Source organism: Anas platyrhynchos, chromosome 12 (assembly GCF_047663525.1).
Source record: "Anas platyrhynchos isolate ZD024472 breed Pekin duck chromosome 12, IASCAAS_PekinDuck_T2T, whole genome shotgun sequence".
NCBI lineage: Eukaryota > Metazoa > Chordata > Aves > Anseriformes > Anatidae > Anas > Anas platyrhynchos.
In genome coordinates, this window is record NC_092598.1 from 4,075,541 (window position 1) to 4,093,572 (window position 18,032).

General features: G+C 37.4%; 1 protein-coding gene and 1 long non-coding RNA gene across 5 annotated transcripts in view; one reads left to right on the forward strand and one right to left on the reverse strand.

Annotated features, from left to right (window-relative positions):
• The window catches only part of LOC110352838 (uncharacterized), a 135,700-nt gene extending 126,170 nt beyond the window's left edge, over positions 1 to 9,530 (forward strand). For all 3 annotated transcript variants that reach the window (XR_011812372.1, XR_002402489.4, XR_011812371.1), the window contains 3 exons: positions 6,846 to 7,109; positions 7,715 to 7,845; positions 9,408 to 9,530. This is a non-coding gene — a long non-coding RNA (uncharacterized lncRNA). The remainder of the gene's footprint in view (positions 1 to 6,845; positions 7,110 to 7,714; positions 7,846 to 9,407) is intronic.
• A 1,862-nt stretch (positions 9,531 to 11,392) lies between these two features.
• CDH13 (cadherin 13) overlaps positions 11,393 to 18,032 on the reverse strand; it is a 479,376-nt gene continuing 472,736 nt past the window's right edge. For both annotated transcript variants that reach the window (XM_005020165.6, XM_072044043.1), the window contains one exon: positions 11,393 to 17,081. In XM_005020165.6, coding sequence (XP_005020222.4) covers positions 17,074 to 17,081 — 8 coding nt within the window. In that variant the 3' untranslated portion in view covers positions 11,393 to 17,073. The remainder of the gene's footprint in view (positions 17,082 to 18,032) is intronic.

Genomic DNA, 18,032 nt, shown 5'->3' on the forward strand with positions numbered 1-18,032 from the left:
CCATATTAAAGACTCACTTTAGTGAAAAATGTTTATTGTTTTCAATATTTGCCTAATCAAGATGGGGAACTAAAGCTTTAGTGAAGGAGACGGAGTTTTACATTTTACAGAGCATAGTAATTTGAAGAACAGGATGTATCAGATCGATTCCTTTTTAATTGCTACTTTCATCAAGCTTTGTTATGGAATTATTTCAAAGTGTTTCTACATTTAAAACAAAAGAACACAAAAATGCTGAATATGATTAGAGGTTGGAATGCTTTGTCTTTGTTATCTGTTCAATCAGAATAGTATGTATTTTGTGAATATTTTGTTTTTCCCTGACAAATTAAAGTTCCAACATTTAAAAGATGTTTAAATTAGAAAAGCCAAGCAAAATATACACAATGTCTACATTCAAGTAATGACACGGACTAAATTATAGTAACTATGTACGATAGAAACCTTTTACTATTGAATGTATGCACTTTACAGACATTACTGTAGTCCTTTTTTTTTTTTTTTTTTTTTTTACAATTTCTTTTTTCCTTTTAGTATAAGTTAGGAACCTAACTAGTTCTGGCACTCACCTTTCAAGCAATAACCATTTAAAGCCATGTGATAATTAAATTCTACCTGCAGCACGATTTTGTTCCCTATTGAACCCTTGAGAATAGGGCTATGGCCTTTTTACCAATTTAAATTAGCATGTGAATTTGCAAAGGAGAATTTATTTTGGATCCTGGTTCCTCCTCCCAGTATTTCTCACATTAAGTACTGTACTTTTTAACCCTGGTTTGTCCACTTTGATCAAATAGCCACAAGATTATAGACTTGGTGAGATGCACAGTGAAGCGTGGTGGCAGCATTAGTATGAACAACAGCAAGTAGGAGATAATGAGCTTATTCTTGGTAGTTATTACCTCAAAACCAATACCACTTGCACTTAAAAGTAGAGTTCCATAGAGGATAATTCTATGTAATTTTGTGCAGATCCCCAGGAAACAATGTCATATTTTCATGACAATTATGTGCCCAAGTTCAAACTTGCAGTAAAGGTACCTCTCAGCTGCTGCAGTCTGCAGCTGCCACCTCTTGCCAGGTCAGTGCTTGAGGAATTTTAACAGTTTTCTTTAGAGCTGCCCTCATTCTTGGCAAGGCTGTGCCAGAGCTGACTTGTGGGTGTCCTCAGAGCCTACCTACAGATCAAGCAATGTAAAAGATACACAGTAGATGAAGGAAAGGGTCCCTCGAAGTGAGAAGTTAAACACAGAATTTCTTTCCTTGGGAGAATATAAGCACCTTACATCTAATCTCTAGCAGCAGTGTGCCCTCCACACCAGTTTATGGCAATTTGGGGAGACACAACCTGTCAGAGCTGTTCTATTCTGCAGAAAAGAGTTAAAGATTTCTCAGGGTGAGATGGTATATGAGCAGGAACTGTTTAATTTCCTTTAGATCCCTTTTGGTTTGCCACAAGCAGACCCAAATAAAGAGAAGTGTGTTTGTCAGCTACTTTTCTTTACTTTAGATGTATCAGTTGCTGCAAAGATGGAAGGATATGAGATGTGGAAGGTTCATAAGTCTTTTTTCTGACCAGATGAGACAGGTGAGGAATTGCAAACAGACATGCTTTTGGACATACAATAAAATCATTCTTCACTGATCTTTAGCAAAGTGTTATGTCTCCAAAAGCTTGTCCTTTTTCCTATACAATCTAAGAAAAAGTATTAACTTTCTCTATGGACCTTTCCTCCTTACTATTCTACAGGACAGTTATACACCTACAGCAGATAATGTCCTAGAGAATTTATATGTTCATCCTGAAACCCTTGTCTGAGAAGTGATTAGACAAGCTTAATTAGAGCTGGCATGACAAAATATGTCAGTAAATCTGCACAATTCTGCCCAGAAAGGCATTTCCAAAGGGCTCTGACTGCTCTGTTAGTCATGCTCATTTTTCAGGTAGTATATACAGCAGTGTGTAATATTTAACCACCATTAAGTGTTTTTCCACTTGGGACTGTTTCATGCACAAGCCAACCATTTAATCAATCTCATTCATTGTTAGATTACAACTGGCGTGACTGCAAAGAAGTGAGAGGAAAGGGGAAAATGAGATGTACTGTTAGAAAACACCATCTAAAAGTGACAGATTAAGCTATTTGAAATGAAGGCAGTGGTAAATAAGTTTGGGGGTGTTTTACTTTATGATTAAATTGGATCATTGACTGAAAAATAATCACTTGGTCCAACAAAGACATAACCTGGAAATGGGATAGAGGCAGAAGTCAACCCAGGGATGAGTAATAGAGGTAAGAGATCAAGCATGCAGCAAGGCAGTGGTGATAATACAAGTTATTTAATGCAGGAAACAATGGCAACTAACAGTAATTAGCAGTAATGCAAACACATTTTCCCTTCATAAATTTGGTGTTGGTGTCAGTGTGACTTGCCTGAATGCAGATTCAGGGGAGAACATGGCACTAAAATGCTAACGAGAAACCAGGAAATAATTACTAGAGCATCACTTGTGAAGGGGGAAAAAAATATCCATGAAGATTAGGAGAAGAAACATCAAAGAGGAATGTATCAGAAAAGATGTGCAGTCTATTGGTATATGTATTTCTAGGTCTTTCCAGTGGCCAGAAGAATAAAAACTCCTTATGTACTTAACTCTAGAGATCAAGTTGCATATTTTTAGCCTGTTTTTTCCAAATTGTGTTGATAGTCATTACTGAAGGGAAGAAGTCTGTTGTGAGATTAATTGCCCTCCCAAACAGAGTCTCTTACAAGATGAAAATCATGTCAGAAAAGTGGTTTTTTTTTCTTTTTTTTTTTCCCCCATCTCATATGAACACTCATGCCTGTATATGCAATTGTTGTACCTGTGGCCTAACATTAGCAGATCAGTATTATTCTAGGTTATCCTAATGTTTTATAGCTGTAACAGTTCCCTGCTAAAAATTGTTCCAAACTGTGATAGAAAAGGGTCTTCACTTAAGAGTTGTTTCAGCATTTCTTTCATTATTAAAAAATGTTATAGTTTTTGCAGGAGTAGGAGGATGCATCCTGACAAATACCTCAGCTGCTATTTACATTTTTTTTTTAATAAAATAATAGATATATTTATAACGTAACCTACCTGTTTATGAGGTAAATTAGGATATATTATCTGGCTTTCCTGTTTGTTTCTTAGAAGCTTGAGATAAACCATACATGCACCATATGTGAATACATATATAAGTATGTGTCTACTTCCCAATTGTTATCTGAGCAACCTGAAAATATTTTCAGAGTCAGGTTATTCCATGCAGCCTACAAGAGACAATCCAGTTATCAGGTACTCAATATTATTCATTCATGTGCTGGCAAATTCTCTCTCACCTACTTGTCCTTAGCAATGCTTATTACATGAAATCATTTAGTGTCCCAGTCATGAAGGGTGTGAAGGATAGGATTCAAGATTAAGTAAAGCTGTTTGTGACTAGAAAGACGTAAATCTTGAGGCTTCTAGATTAAATTCAGAAGTTAAACTTGTCTAGTATAATCATAAAATGAAAATACACCATCCTACTGTCAAAGTAGTTAAATATTCAGGAGTAAGACTACAGTTAATGGGATATTAGTCATTAACCATTAATCAGCGACAGTTTAGATCAGGCTGGAAGAAATCAAACTATAAATGAGCTCTGAAAAAGCCAGATAAGTTTGGATGACAAAGCTATCAAGTGGACAGGAAGAAAAAAAACTACTCTGGAGCCAGGGAAGACCTGTACCCGTGACAGACCCGTGGACTATAATGAATGAACAAGTCTCTGGCTGATTGATTTACTCAGATGTTAATGAACAGTTTGCTATCAGACAGGTCCACAGTCTCAGTACACCACTGGTCTCCTGGGAGTCATTCATTGACGGGCTTTGGTCTGCCCACGTGGCAGCAAGCTGCAGAGGCTGCTGTATTTCACTGTAATTCGTCCTCCTGTTCAAGAATGCCCTCTTAAAGAGCTTCTTACGGGCAGGTACACTGCCCTGCAGGATGGTTGCAGGGGATACGCAAATGTAGTGAAGGTATACATGAAAATGGTTAAGTCACGGACCTCCTGTCAGCTCCTGGTGAGTTCATGAAAATTCTCCAGAATTGGAAAAAAGAATTGTTCTGCATTTAAGCAATCCAGAGACTGTATTCCTTCAGAGCTCCAGTATTGTACAGATGAGTAAGAGCTTTTTATTTATTTTATTTTTTTTTTTAAAGGCCTGCACATCATTCCTGTGCCGCTGACTGAATATAGATGTGGTTTAATTTTATAGTAGGCTACTGGTAATACACATTTCTTTATAATGTGGGAATTGATTTAAAACATATAACACTTTTTGAAATACTTCCTGACATAAAGTTTTAGTCTTCCAGTCTGAAAATGTGGACTATAATTATTAAATGTTTAAGGTACTCCACTGTTACGAGAAATACTCTTGAGTACTATTTACCATTTCCTTTGTTGTAATTTTGTAACAGTTTCCATTATAAAAAAATCAAATCTTTTGTATGTGATTTAAATAATTTAGAGGTAAATATTAAGGTTAAATACCTGGTTTACATAAGGCATGTCATCTGAATTTATAGTCGAATAAACCATAATTGCAATAAATACATTTTTTTCCCCATATAATATTTTTAAACACTGTTTTTGGTATACTCCAATTCTTATTATAGTCATTTTTGTCTTGGTTTCTGAAGACTGGTATTAAATTAGTAAACAGGCTTGCAAGGCTCATGGTGGGTCTTAGATAAGGTGCAAAAACAATGCTAAAATATGCAGTGATAATTGAATGTCAATTTAAGAACATGTTCCCCCTTGAACAGGTGCCTGTTGTTTCCTGTGAACTTGAGGTTATTGTTAATACACTGTTAACAGGATCCCAGGAGTTTCCATGCAGTTCATTTCACACTTGGACGTTGCAATATTTGCAACAATTCACAGAGTTCAGAAATGTCCAGGAGACTGGCAGGGACAGCCAAGCAAAATGCTAATAAGGAAAACAGAACAGAAGCTGGAGCCAGGTTTGACTGTTGCCAGACATCATCGGCACTACACAATGTTGACATGAAAAAAAAGAGTTCTTTCATCTCCTATAGCCATAATCCAGTGGGGATTTTATTTATTTATTAACAGAGAAATAACAGAATGAAATGGAAGGGAGAGCTTGAAAGAAGCTCATTGTGTTAGGCCAGTGACATCTCTCTCAAATGAATGAGTATCTGTGAATGGGTTTTGCTTCATAACACAGCTATATAACACAATGATCTAACAGTCAGATCAGTGTTTGTCATCCTGCAGAGTAATTTACAGCTCTACAAACTGGGAGGAAAATACTAGAGATTCAAAGGCAATCTGATTTATGGTCTTATGCTTTGGTGTAAATGCAGCAGTTGTATAAATGACATATTGGATATAAAGCAATAGTATGTCAGCCAATTGGATTTCCAAGATCTCAGGTCATTGAAACATCAGACCTTAAAAAAGTCTTAGACTTAGGCTTTTCTTCTGCTTCAAACAGTAAAGTCATGTGATATAATGACTGACTGACCTGCAAAAGACAGGAATCAGAGTAGTCAGACTTACGATGCTCCCATCAAGATAAATAACAAGACAAAGATTTCTAGGCAACTGGCTTGGGGGCACCATCATCATCATCAAACTTTTGTTTGGCTTTTAATCCAAAGCTCATCCTAGCTTTTGGTATACAACAACAATTTTTAGCACGTTTCTGGAGCAGGACCCTCTGCTTTTAACTGTTTTTATGATGCTATTATAATCAAAAGTGAGTGGCAAGTTTTCAGTCTTGACTCATGTGACATTCTACTTCTAAACTGGTTAACTTCTGGACTGAGTTTAATAAATAAATAAATAAATAAAATGTTAGCAGGCTCTTTGAATGGCATTTCCTTAGAGAATCAGCATACTTCTTTCATCTCAATTACAAGAAAGGCAGCCAGATACATTTCATAAAAGTCTGTTCTATAACTGGTAAACGTCTTCTGACTCACAAGAAATTGGACAGCTCGTAAGAATTGTTCTTGAATCAGCAGCCTTTGGTAAGAACAAACTAACAGGGATCTCCCATAGGGAAAAGATACTACATGACTGAGGTGCTAAACATGCTGAGCATCTTATATTATACTTTCTAGTTCTAAGTTGTTTCAAATGTATTTGTGTAAAGGAAAGATGTGGAGAGCCAAGAGTGGGTCTCCTCAGGAGAAGTGAGAGCTGAATGTGTTACGAGGATAAGTAATATCTAAATCTAGTCCCTTTTTTTAATTATTTCTTAAAGATTTTTTTCCAGATTTTGTAAAGATCTGCATTACATTTTTTTTCCAGACTTCCTTTGAAACTATAAAAAAAACAACGACAACAAAGAAACAATAGAGCCCTCAGCAAAACCTATATGTAGCAGAAAATCCATCTTCTGGGCTAATGAAGATGACTAGTACAAGCCCATGCTGCCTACGGTCCCCACTTCCATCCCTTTAAAGATATTTGAATCACCCAATTCCCATATTAATTAGTCTGTAGTACAGTTTAATTGCATTGTACTTTTTTTTTTTTTTCTCAATGAACTGAGCTTTTAATGAGTACTCGCTGTTTAATAACAAATTAAAAAAATAGCTTATTCTTTTGTGGGAGAGGGTAATGAAATACATCACTTTAAATTTTATATTTGTGTATATATATACTCATTTATATCAGCTTCATTTGGACATTACAATTATTCCATTTATGTATCTATCTTTGTTGTAAGTGAGCTACACCTTTGCTAAATAATGGCATTTAAATGTACCTACTGTCTTCCTCTCTCTTCCTCAGTCTAAGCAGGGCAACAGAGGAGGACAAGCTGCAGCAAGAGAATTCTTATTTAAAATTGTTCCATGAAGAAAGTATGTCTTGGATTATATCCACTCAACCCCAGAAGACAGAGCTGCATACGACACACATTTTCATTAGCTTCAGGTACTCAGTGCTCATTTGCTGAAGAACAAAGTACACAGTACCAAGGAACAGAAATCGAGAGTGCATGAAAGAACTGCAGCCCGCAAGTTGTGTAAATGAAGAAGACAACTGCAATTAAAAGTAAGTTTATTGTGGACCTGATAAAAGAGTAAGCCCTGATAGGCCTTTAATAAGGTGTCAGGAAAGAGCATCAGTGCAAAGGCGGTGACTGGATGTCAGAGGCACAGGACCCAGATGAGATAACTGTCTTCAGAGAGTGAGAAGGGGGGGAATAAAACAAAGCAAAAAAAAAACCACAACTTCCAGTAATGCTGTTGTTTCATATGCTGAGGGTCTGTTTGTCTTGTACAAATGCTGACTGGCAACCCAGTGACATGCTGGGCCCGACATGTCCGTCAGGATTAATAACAGGTTTAATGTCTGGCAGGTGTCCTGGGCAGAGTCTGACAACTGCTTGGCAGCCACGCGGCCATGAGGCTACCTGACCTTTCCAGCCCTGTGCCTGAGTGGCTGAGGCTGTGGTCACTGCCCCAGGCAGGGTTCAGCTCTCAAGCCAGTGCCTGTGTGAGGTATTGGCACAAGGTGCCTCTGCATCTTGGCTCTTTGGTCACTGTGCTGAGGTGGCTGCACTTGCCAGGAGGCTGAGTCTCCAGTTGGCTCTGCCACCAGCATGGTTTTGAACTGTGCCCTCTGACTATTTCTGTGTTTCTACCTTTACATTATAGTTCTGTCCCTACTGCCAAAACAGAGTGAGAAGAGGGCGCTTTGTGGTCTTGTGGAAGTAAAAACAGAAGAGAATGCAGCTTGATGAGTACACACAGGTCAAAATGCCACCGTCACCTCTGCCAGCACAATGGTGAGCAGCTGCACCGAGCCCTTGGCAGGGCTGAGTGTGCAGGCTTTTTTAGTCAGCTCAAAGAAAGGATTGCTCTCTAGAGCTGCTATTGTTTAAATTTCTCTGTGCAGCGTCCAAAAGTGAGACATTTTCAAATGGATTAATGCATTTTTTACCATTAGTAACAATGGCAAAACTTGCCAGGTACCATGGCTAAGCTTTCTAGCACTGGTCTAGTTCTTACATGATGGAGTTAATAGCTGCAGCTTGAACATGTGCACCAGAAAGTCTAAATCTTTCCTCTAAACTTACTGTTTAAAGGAACAAGGTTTATTGTAGTTACTGCAATATATCATTTCTACTTTGTTTTATTGTTGGACTCTGTCACATTCGCTATCATCCCATTAAGAAATAAGTATTTTGATCTTGTTCTTTTTGGTTTTGGCAATCCAAAAAAGGATTGAATGGCTGAAAGGCTGAATATCTGTTAATTGGGGCACCTGCTCTCTAGAGGTTTTGCTGGTTTTGTTCGACATGAAGGATGATGACAGTTAAGTTACCTTGGAGATATAGGGAACATTTCAGTGTATATTAGCTTCGGACTTAAAAAAAAAAAAAAAAAGAAAAAAGTTTACAATTACATAATTATTTAATGTGTTGAGGAGTTTCAGCTCTCAGTGTTCTAGCTTTTTAGCACTGCCAGTGAACTAGGTGGTTCAAATCCCACCAAAAACTAACTCCCTTGGTACCAGCCAAGTCAATAATACATGCTGTAACCCCAAGGCAGGTTATAATCCCTGTTTTATGGCTACTTGGAAGGTGTTTACTGCAGCTGATCAAATAGCACAAAGAATGAGACACAGCTGATGTTATGTTTTATTTATTTATTTGTGTACAAAGAAGCACTGTTTGATTTGCTGTCATTTCCAAATGCAGGCTAGACTTATTATCTTGCCACTGTCCCTAGCAGATCAATTACAGCAAGTGTAGAGTTGGCAAGATAACTAGAATGGCAAAATTAGCCCCATATAAAATTTTTTCCCTGGTGGCTCCTGGCATGAAGCAAGATAACCAGTGTAAACAACAGTGGCTGTATCTATAAAAGTTAAAATTTTAAAAACCTGTTAGTGACATGAAGATTTAATCCAGTCTGTAAGCATTGTCTACTTATGGTTCATTATCCTTCTGTTAAAGTATATCTTCAGTTTGGAAAGACAATAGTGAGAGGTGCTTGTTTTTTCATATATACCCCAAGAGTAACTGCTTATGAGCATCCTGGTCCCAGGTCAATTATTCCAGTATTGTAACTGAAGAACACTTTGCAAACAATCTGTTAAATGTAGGAGTCCAGATAAAGTTTTTCATTCAGAATTTTCAGCGTGCCTGCAGTAAACAAGCACTGTAAATACTTTCACTTTTCAAATTTGGATGGTAAGTCATAAAAAAGTACATCCAGCTACAGCGATGATAGTGAGTATCCCACAATTAAAACATTAACCAGAAAATGAGTCATGAGTTATAAAATATAAAATAATGTTGAAATGTACTGGACTACATTGACTTACATGCTGTTGTAACTGCAGGAGCAGTGAAGGTCATCAAGCACCAGGAGGTGGCTGAGTAGAGTCCGGCCAGAGGCGTGGCAGTTGAGGAAGAGCATCCCGGTAGTTTTACAGCAGGAGCAATGACCCTTGCTTTGTTTCTGCAGGTAAGAAGGTTGTACTGAAGCCAGAAGAGGCTGTTCTGATTTACTATTGCAGGCAAAAAAATGTAACTGGATTGAACTGTGCAAAGTTAGCAAGTAACAGTAAGACTGCAATCCAGAAGGTGTGCTGTTAGATGAGGCATAAGGTCAAAAGGGCAATGGAAAACTTCTACCTGACTAAAAATCTTCAGCATTTTCTCTCTCTGTTACCATTTCCTTACTTATGATTTAACTTTATAGTGTTTCAAATGACCCTTTTAAGATAAAAGGCACAGCATTAGTTTAGGACAATGATCTCAACTGACACCAAAGAAGGTGACACTCTTTAGCTGTGGCTTTCAGGTAATGACCTTTTGCTCAATTACACTGCAAGTGTCATATACACTGTTTCATCCTCTACTTATTACGGACCACATAAAAAGCCCCCTTTTGATTCAAAGCCTGATAAATGTTAGGCCATAGGCAAAGATACAAAGCAGAAGCCCGTGGAGGTGGATCTCAGGGAAAGCAAACTGCTGTGGCTTGTACTCAAATGTTTCCTTCTAGCACTGCCCTTCCTCCCCTGTGTCCTCTATTCTCACGTGTAGTAAAACCCTTTATCAGGGATATTCTATCTTTATGCTTCTTTGTCACTTTAGGTAACTTTCTAGAAAACCATTCAAAAAAAAAAAAAATCAACTCACATGATTTTCAGAAATCCAACAATCTCAGGCTATGTGCAGGAAAAATAATTTCCTGGCAAAAAGGCAATACTGTCATAGTGCTGTGATGCAAATTCCCTGTAATATTTTAATTCTGCCTAGCTTTAAGTTCTTTATTCTGGCCTTGGTTCTGGTCTACTATTTATTATGTCACCTGCTGGAAACTTTTGCAATGACTGGGAGCAGCTGGCAGCACAGGAAAAAGCACACAAAGCACCCAGCTTCCTTACCTCTCATAAATAGAGATTGGACAAAAAAGAAAATAGCATCTTATAAACCTCAAGTCCTGCTATTAGGAATGCATGTTAAAGGGATAAACTTCATCAATAAAGCCTGAAGTTCCTGGTACAGAACATTAGAGCAGTGCAAACTTCTGGGGACAACCTGTCCTAGAGCAGCGCAGGCTTGAAGGACATAAGGGCACTAAATGTTGGACTAAGACTTTATGAGTCAGGGCAACAAGTAGACCACATCTGCATTCATATCTGCATGATGATACTGCCACGGCACTTAAGCAGGGGGAGGGAGCATATCAGACATGACTACAGACTATGGCAATACTCACTGTTAAATGCCATCGTGTCATCAGCCATGACAGCAGTGAGTACTACTGAACGACAGCAATGCCGTCCTTTCTGTAGCTTGCCAATGCGGTTCTTGCCAACTGACATTTGTTCAGCATGTTTCAGTGTTTCTATGTGCACTTTTCTGGATATCTCTTCTACGTCAGCTGAAATGATGGTAGTAGGTGGGGAAGGTGAACAGGTGAAGCAGAAAGGAGGTGCAACAAAAATCCATTAAAGCTTCTGCACACAATTCAGACTAGGGACATCTGACCTGTATTTCACTCAGTGCGACTCTTTGTAATGAAAGTGTGGCTTCAGATCGCAAAGCGTTACTGTTAGCTGAATAGATGCTGAATAATCTACTACTGCTTTCTTGTATGGTCAAACTTCAATTACATCTGTGACCTCCAGATTTTCACTCTATAAACATGGCATGATGATGATGAAGGCCACAATTCATCTCTTTTGCTTAGAGCAATGTAGGAGCTTCTTGTATTTAGCTCAGGCTACTCCAGTGCTTTGACAGTCACATGGTCGTTTTGTAGTCCTCCTTTCCTGCTATACTGCATCAGCAAGGTCTACGCCCAGACAAAAGGTAAAAGCCCATACATCCTTTATTTGAGCATTTCACAAATAAATTACAAGTTTCTTTGCAACCACGTCAGAAATCAAAACGTTTATTTACACCTCAGAAACAGCAAGCAATTCAGCAACTAGGGCCCAAAGGAACAATTAACTGGAAAAGTAGCTGAATTATTATTATTATTTTTAATCAAACAAAATATTTTCTCCTTGTTTGAGCTTTAAAAAAAAAAGAAAAAAAGAAAGGAACTCATAAAAAACATCTTGGTGATAACAGAGAGAGATAGAGAGATTGTTATGGGGCAAATATGTTTTTACAGGCGGTGTCTGTCTGAAATGGCAGTAACAACACAGCTTGTTTGTACTGAATTCACAATCAGTTCACCAGACTTGCTCTTGTTCTACAGTCCTGGGTGGTGTGTGTATGCATGTACATACACATAGTCTATCTTTACATTAATTTCTACCCCCAAATGATCAAATACAGCCACTTATTGATGCAGAGAAGGAGTGTAATGGTCAAAGGGTTAATGAAACTTTCCTAAATATCTGTCCTGTCAAAAGCAGAGAAATTTGCAGAATTCTGGCTCTAAACCCTTCCCTTTCCACTTTTGATGACCAGCTGATATGTAGACAAGAAAAAAGAAAAAAAAAAAAAAGAGAGAGAGTTGGTAAATAATTATAGATATCTTCAAATGATATAAATTTTATTAAGAGGGGACAGCTACAGGTAGCATAAATACAACATGAGAGTTGGAATAAGCCTGGATTTCAGTGTGTGGAGTTTGTTGTTTTTTTGTAATCAGACTGGTTTGGCATACATGTACGTAACACAAGCTGTCTCTTAACTCATCTTTGAATCATTGGATTAAACTGCTTATTCCAAGTCCCCATGTTGTATTAGTCTCCATCTGCATATAGTATATATATATATATTTATATATGTATGTGTATATCTCTATATATCTACATATATACACACACATAGCAATTGTGCAACTAATAACTTTCCACGGAGAGTGGATGAGTGTATGCATTTCATTTGGACAAATATAAACCAACTAGCATATCTTGATGTGAAAACAGTGTAGTCAATGGGTTATATGGTTTACACAGTTAAATAGTCAGCTATATCTGCTTTAAAGAGAATAGCTGTTATAACTACTAATGAAATACTTTGCTTGTTAACTCTAAATATTATAGATCAGAGTTAATAGAAAATTATTATTATTTTAGTTATTTCTCATTTTGTCACCATTGGCCAGCATATCTCTCAGACAACTGAGTCTCTAGAGATGCAACAAAGGAAAGATAGGATCAGAGTTTTGTCCTAGACTTGCTGTTCTCAAGCTGACATGACTCTGTTTAACATGATTAATCATGTTTTGTTTTGTTTTGTTTTTCTTTTTTAACTTTAATTATATGAGTAATTATTAAACCCATTCAGAAAGAAACTTGGCTTTTAGATAAGGTGTAAAATTATTTGTGTACAAAATTCTGCTGTGTCTCAAACGGCTAAGTGCACTATTGAGACAAAACCCAGCATTTTTCTCAGTGTTTCAGCAAGAAGTTTGCAAAGGAAAGATCAATGATGTGAAAGTTGTTACTATAACATCTTTCCTTTTCTAGTGACAAAACATTTAACATAGGTTCCTATGAACTGATTGTAAGTCCACAATTTAATAAATGAGGATTGTATTACAGTGATACCTAACTTAAATGACTACACGGGAGACCAGGACAAATTACTTGACTACAGGCCACAGCCACTTCAAATAAAGGTTAAACCAAATTATGCTTGGTTCCTTAGAGACATGTTAAAGTGGTTGGTGAAGGAAGTGAGTCATCTGTGCTTTACTGTTCACAGCAGACCAGTAAAAACAATATGCTGAGAGGTTTAAATTAAAAATGTAATTTAAATACAACTAACTGAAGCTCAAACAAGACTATTAATGGCATTGCTCTTTAATTTACACCAGTGTAAGTAAGATGAGAATGGGGCTCAGAAAGTGTATTAGCCAGTGTTCCGCTCTTACCTAATTTTCCTTGCTAAGCAGTAGGAAATTTTAGCTGGCTTCCCTTCGTTTTAATCTTCAGACTTGCAGTTACTGAACAAAATGTACATTAATAAATGCACATATGCATATCGTGAGCACAAGCATGAGGTGTACAGACAGAGTTCAATTAGCAAGTACACCACAAATGACACCTTTACCTTGCTAATGAACTCCTCTTGCTGATTGTTATACCCACTTTGTGTTTTAACAGCAGATACTCTTTTAAATTGAAATGGTTTTTGCACAAGACATTTTATGATGTTTCAAAACCAAAAAAAATCAGGTTCACTGCCTTTCTGACACCAGACAGCATTGTATGTCTGCAAACATAGGCTGAAATAAACATTGTAGTGACCAAAATAGCTAGGTAGGAATCAGCATTGTATTATAAAAACAGCAAGCGTGGCTGAACACATGTTAAACATAATTAACTAAAAAGAAAAAACAAAAACACCAACTAATTTTGCAACCTCTCTGCTTTTTCACGATAGTGTGAGAAACTAAAAAAAAAAAAAGGTTATTTTTCCTTTGTTTCAGATAATGAATAGCATTTTTTGAGCTTATTTTCAGGTAAGAAAATTCAGATTCTCATGCGGTTCCTCATTTGTATAATGCCACAGAACGTGACACAGTCACTTATTAAAGTGTTGGTTCTCAGGTACGGTGGAGAAACATTAACATGGCAGCTTCATCTTCTCTTTGAGTGCTTAGGTAGTCCAGTGATTAGCTCAGTCGGAGGCCTAAAGAGATACACAGTGAAGGCTGGGTGACTTTAATTTGGTTGGAGTGATAAAGTGATAATGTTGATTAAAGCCTTTGACGCATCTTGACTCAGCATTTCAGCCATTGTACTGACTTCTCTACATGTCAAAAGGTTGCAGTATTATCTGAGAAGAAAGATTTATTGTCCTTGGGCACAAATTAGTAGAAAGAGTCTATCCATTGTTAGTGCAGTTCCAGGTAGAAGAATTTTTTCTTTGTTCCTGGTTTTGGATGTCCTTGGAATGATCCACCAAATGCTATGTGAACCTTGGTGTAAATTAGAAAAGGGTAGCTTTATGTGGTACTTGATAAAAATGACACTAATGGCAATGGGTGTCTTTTCCAGAGGTGGGTTTTGCTTGATAGAAAGAGGAAGAAAGCAAGTAGAAAAAGAGTACTTTGGGGGGAGGATATTATCATTTCTTTTATTCAAGATAGAGTTTTCATAGATAAAAGTGGAGGGTGCAGTTTGTCTTTGGGTGCGCTTGGACGAAGTCACTAAACACATATCCTGAAGATCCAGTAGTGTTAGGCAGTTGTTGATTTATTTATTTTTTTCCTTTTGAAAACATTGCCTTTTTTTTTTTTTTTTTTTTTTTAATAAGACATGACTGCTGACAATAAAGCAGCAGCACATGATTTTTACAAGGCATGGGCAGAGAAAGAGAACTAGAAGCATGTCCATGTTAATGTTTGAGACCAGGCACTTCCTTTTTAAATGCCTGCAGCTGCATAACAGCCCACTCCTGAAGTTCCTTGCTCAACAGAAACACCCACTAACCTCAAAGCACCACTGTGGAAAGCGAAACACCGAGAGCGTGCTGCAAGAGAAACAAGGTCAGTGGGAGATTTCACTTGGCCGGGACTGCAGGAGTTAAGCTGGAAGAGAAAAACAGGTTCTTGTTTGAAGGCAGCTTGTATCTTATCCATAAATTTACAGTAATAGGGAAACTCACGGCACAAACTAATTTTTCCTCTGTTGCCATTGTTATTACTTCTTTTGAATAGAAACAAAACAAAAATCTGTTGTCATATTTGGTACAATACAGGAAGTCAGAGAAAAGCTATTGTACAGCAATTTTTAACCACCAACACACATTTAATATCTAGTGTAGCATTATGGAAAACTAAATGTATGGTTGGAGTTTTTAATGTTTCCAAAAAGCTTTACTATTGAAACATATATGTGATGTGGAAGATATGCTCATAATCTCACTGTAGTAAAGACAACATACAGTATGACTCATAAGTACTGTAAAAATGCTAACTAAAGAATGCAGCTGCAAAGTTCTATTGCATAAGGAAGCTTTCTTGTTTAAACTTTAAATAAGCAAGTTTATTAAAATATTCTAAGACACTTACCTTACCCTAGTTACTGGCAAGCTCTAATAAAAGCCACAGTCTGTCACTAGTATACTTTTTGTGTTAAATTTATAAAAATTTGGTGTGAGCTTTGATGGATCATTTACAATTTATCGACAAGATGATCATCTTCATACAGTTAGGTTTTTTCTTTTTTCTTTTTTTTTCAGCCTTACATGCTCACAGAATATAAAAGGATTCATATTCCTATGTAACGAACACCCTTTTTTCCCATGTCTGCAAATAAGTGTGGTAAGTTTATGCACACAAAGAAATGCTCTTGTTACTCTTAACTGGAAACTGTGTGTACATGTGTATGTATGTATATATATATATATTCAAAACTATATATATAGTGAATATATTTATATAATAGGGTATCTGTTTTCCTCCTTGCGCATGTATGTGTGATGACAGCTGCGCAGAGGCTGAAAGAGAGACCAGTGCTTCTGAGAAATACCTTGCTTATGCTGTTCTGATCAGCTTCTCATGCAGACATCTACTGACTTAACTGTGTCTGCAGAACTGACAAAAGACTTAAATTTTGTAAATTGCCCCAGCAAATAATTATCTGCAGGAACGTAAAGGAAGCTGACTTTACCCCCTTTAAAATCAGGCCCAGCATGTCCCACTGCTGTCGATAGCGACCCACACAGAGCCAGTCGCAGCTGACTACTCCCCACTGTCTCACAAATCTGAGCTTGTCTCACCTCCTGGCACTGCTCCCGCTGCAAGGGGAGTCTAAGAGCTGTGCTCCTGGGTGATCTTAAATTTCAAATGGGGCATAAGGAAAGAAGTCCAGATCAGAAATGAGCCAGGAGGACTTGCATTTCCTGTTTGCTGAACCTGAGGTACAAGAAGTGTTGCTGCAGAGCCTTGGGCCTGCTTAATTTGGTGTCAACAATGAAGCTCTTTTACTGATATGCTTGCAATAGGCTCTCTCCTTCTGGCTACACCATAAACAGCAAATACAGTAGGTTTAGCCATACAGAATAGCTACAATTCATCTGTGGCTGTATTATTCTGCTTTGTCACTTGCACAGTCCAGATGAATATTTTATAAAAGCTAAACCAGTCCTATAACTCTTCTCTCCATATAAATATATATATATATACATACACTCATACATATACAAATACTAACCCACAGACAAAATATTTTCTGAACAGTTGAATAGCAACAAGTCAACAGTTAGAAAAAAATGGAGTCAATCTGTTTTCTGCTCCCCGAAGGTCAAGTTTAGATGTCATGGTCTTTTAACATTCAGTGGAAAGTCACATAAACCTTGCGTCTTGCAAGAGGAGTCCATTAATAAATGGAAGTTAGGGTAGAGGCTGTCAAACACCAATGTATAGTTGGACAGATTGTGAGGTTGCAAATTAAACAGAATCTGGAGCAACTGAGGCCTAGTAGTGAAGAACAGTAACTGTAAACTGCAGTCTTCAGATCTGACGTTTTCTTTTTTCTTGTTGCCACGGCAACATGGTAGGACAGCTTCAAATGTCAGGAGTTCTTACAGACCTAAATGATGGGAAATGGGTATGATTATTACTATGCAGATCACAGTACCTTTTAGCTTCCCCTCCCCCCCCCCCCCCCCCCCCCTCCCCAAATTACTTATTGAGTAGAGGCACATTCATCAGTAATTCACTATGAATTATCCAGGTTTAGAAACAATTATTTGTGAAGACAGAAATCTCCAGGAAGAAATCCCAAATTGTCACTTGGAGCATTCAGAGACCTTTGCAGGGCATTTCAGAAAGATGTAGAGTGGAGGCCTGAACATAAATCTTGAGTCAGGACCTAATTCAGGACCCATCTGACACCTCGTTCAGTTATGTTGGTGCAAAAGTGCAAGTAAAATGCCAGTAAGCCTCCCTTGCGTGTGCACGCTGACTAGTAAAGAGCAAACAAACATTATATATTTTTTAAGAATAACATTCTAATTTGTGAATATACCAGGGACTAAAAGAGCTGGCATAGTTTATTAACGTTGCTACAGAAATGCAAATCTTATCTTTGTTGCCTAACCTTTCGATTTATTTATTTATTTTAAGTGAAGGTAGCACAACTTGAATGATTTTTCCTGTTTTAGATGGGTACCCTGATAATATGAAGCTAGTAAACAAGCTTAGAAAAAAAAAAAAAAAAAGATTAAGGGCTAATCTATCAGTTGTAGATAATGGGTTGCTTTCCTCCAATTTCACTTGGCATCAATAGGACAGTACTGAGTTGCAAATATTTGGCTTTGCAATAGAGTCATAGAATCATTTAGGTTGGAAAAGCTCTCTAAGATCATCAAGTCCAACCATTAAATAAAAAACATATAAGAATGATATTAACAAAACACATAGCTAAGGTCATCTGGAGGTCAGTTTAGAGCTTGCTTGTGGGCTGATGCTGGTCTGGTCCCTCTCAAATGAATTCAATTTCTGACCTTACAGTATTGGTTTACTGGTTGTACTGGATTTG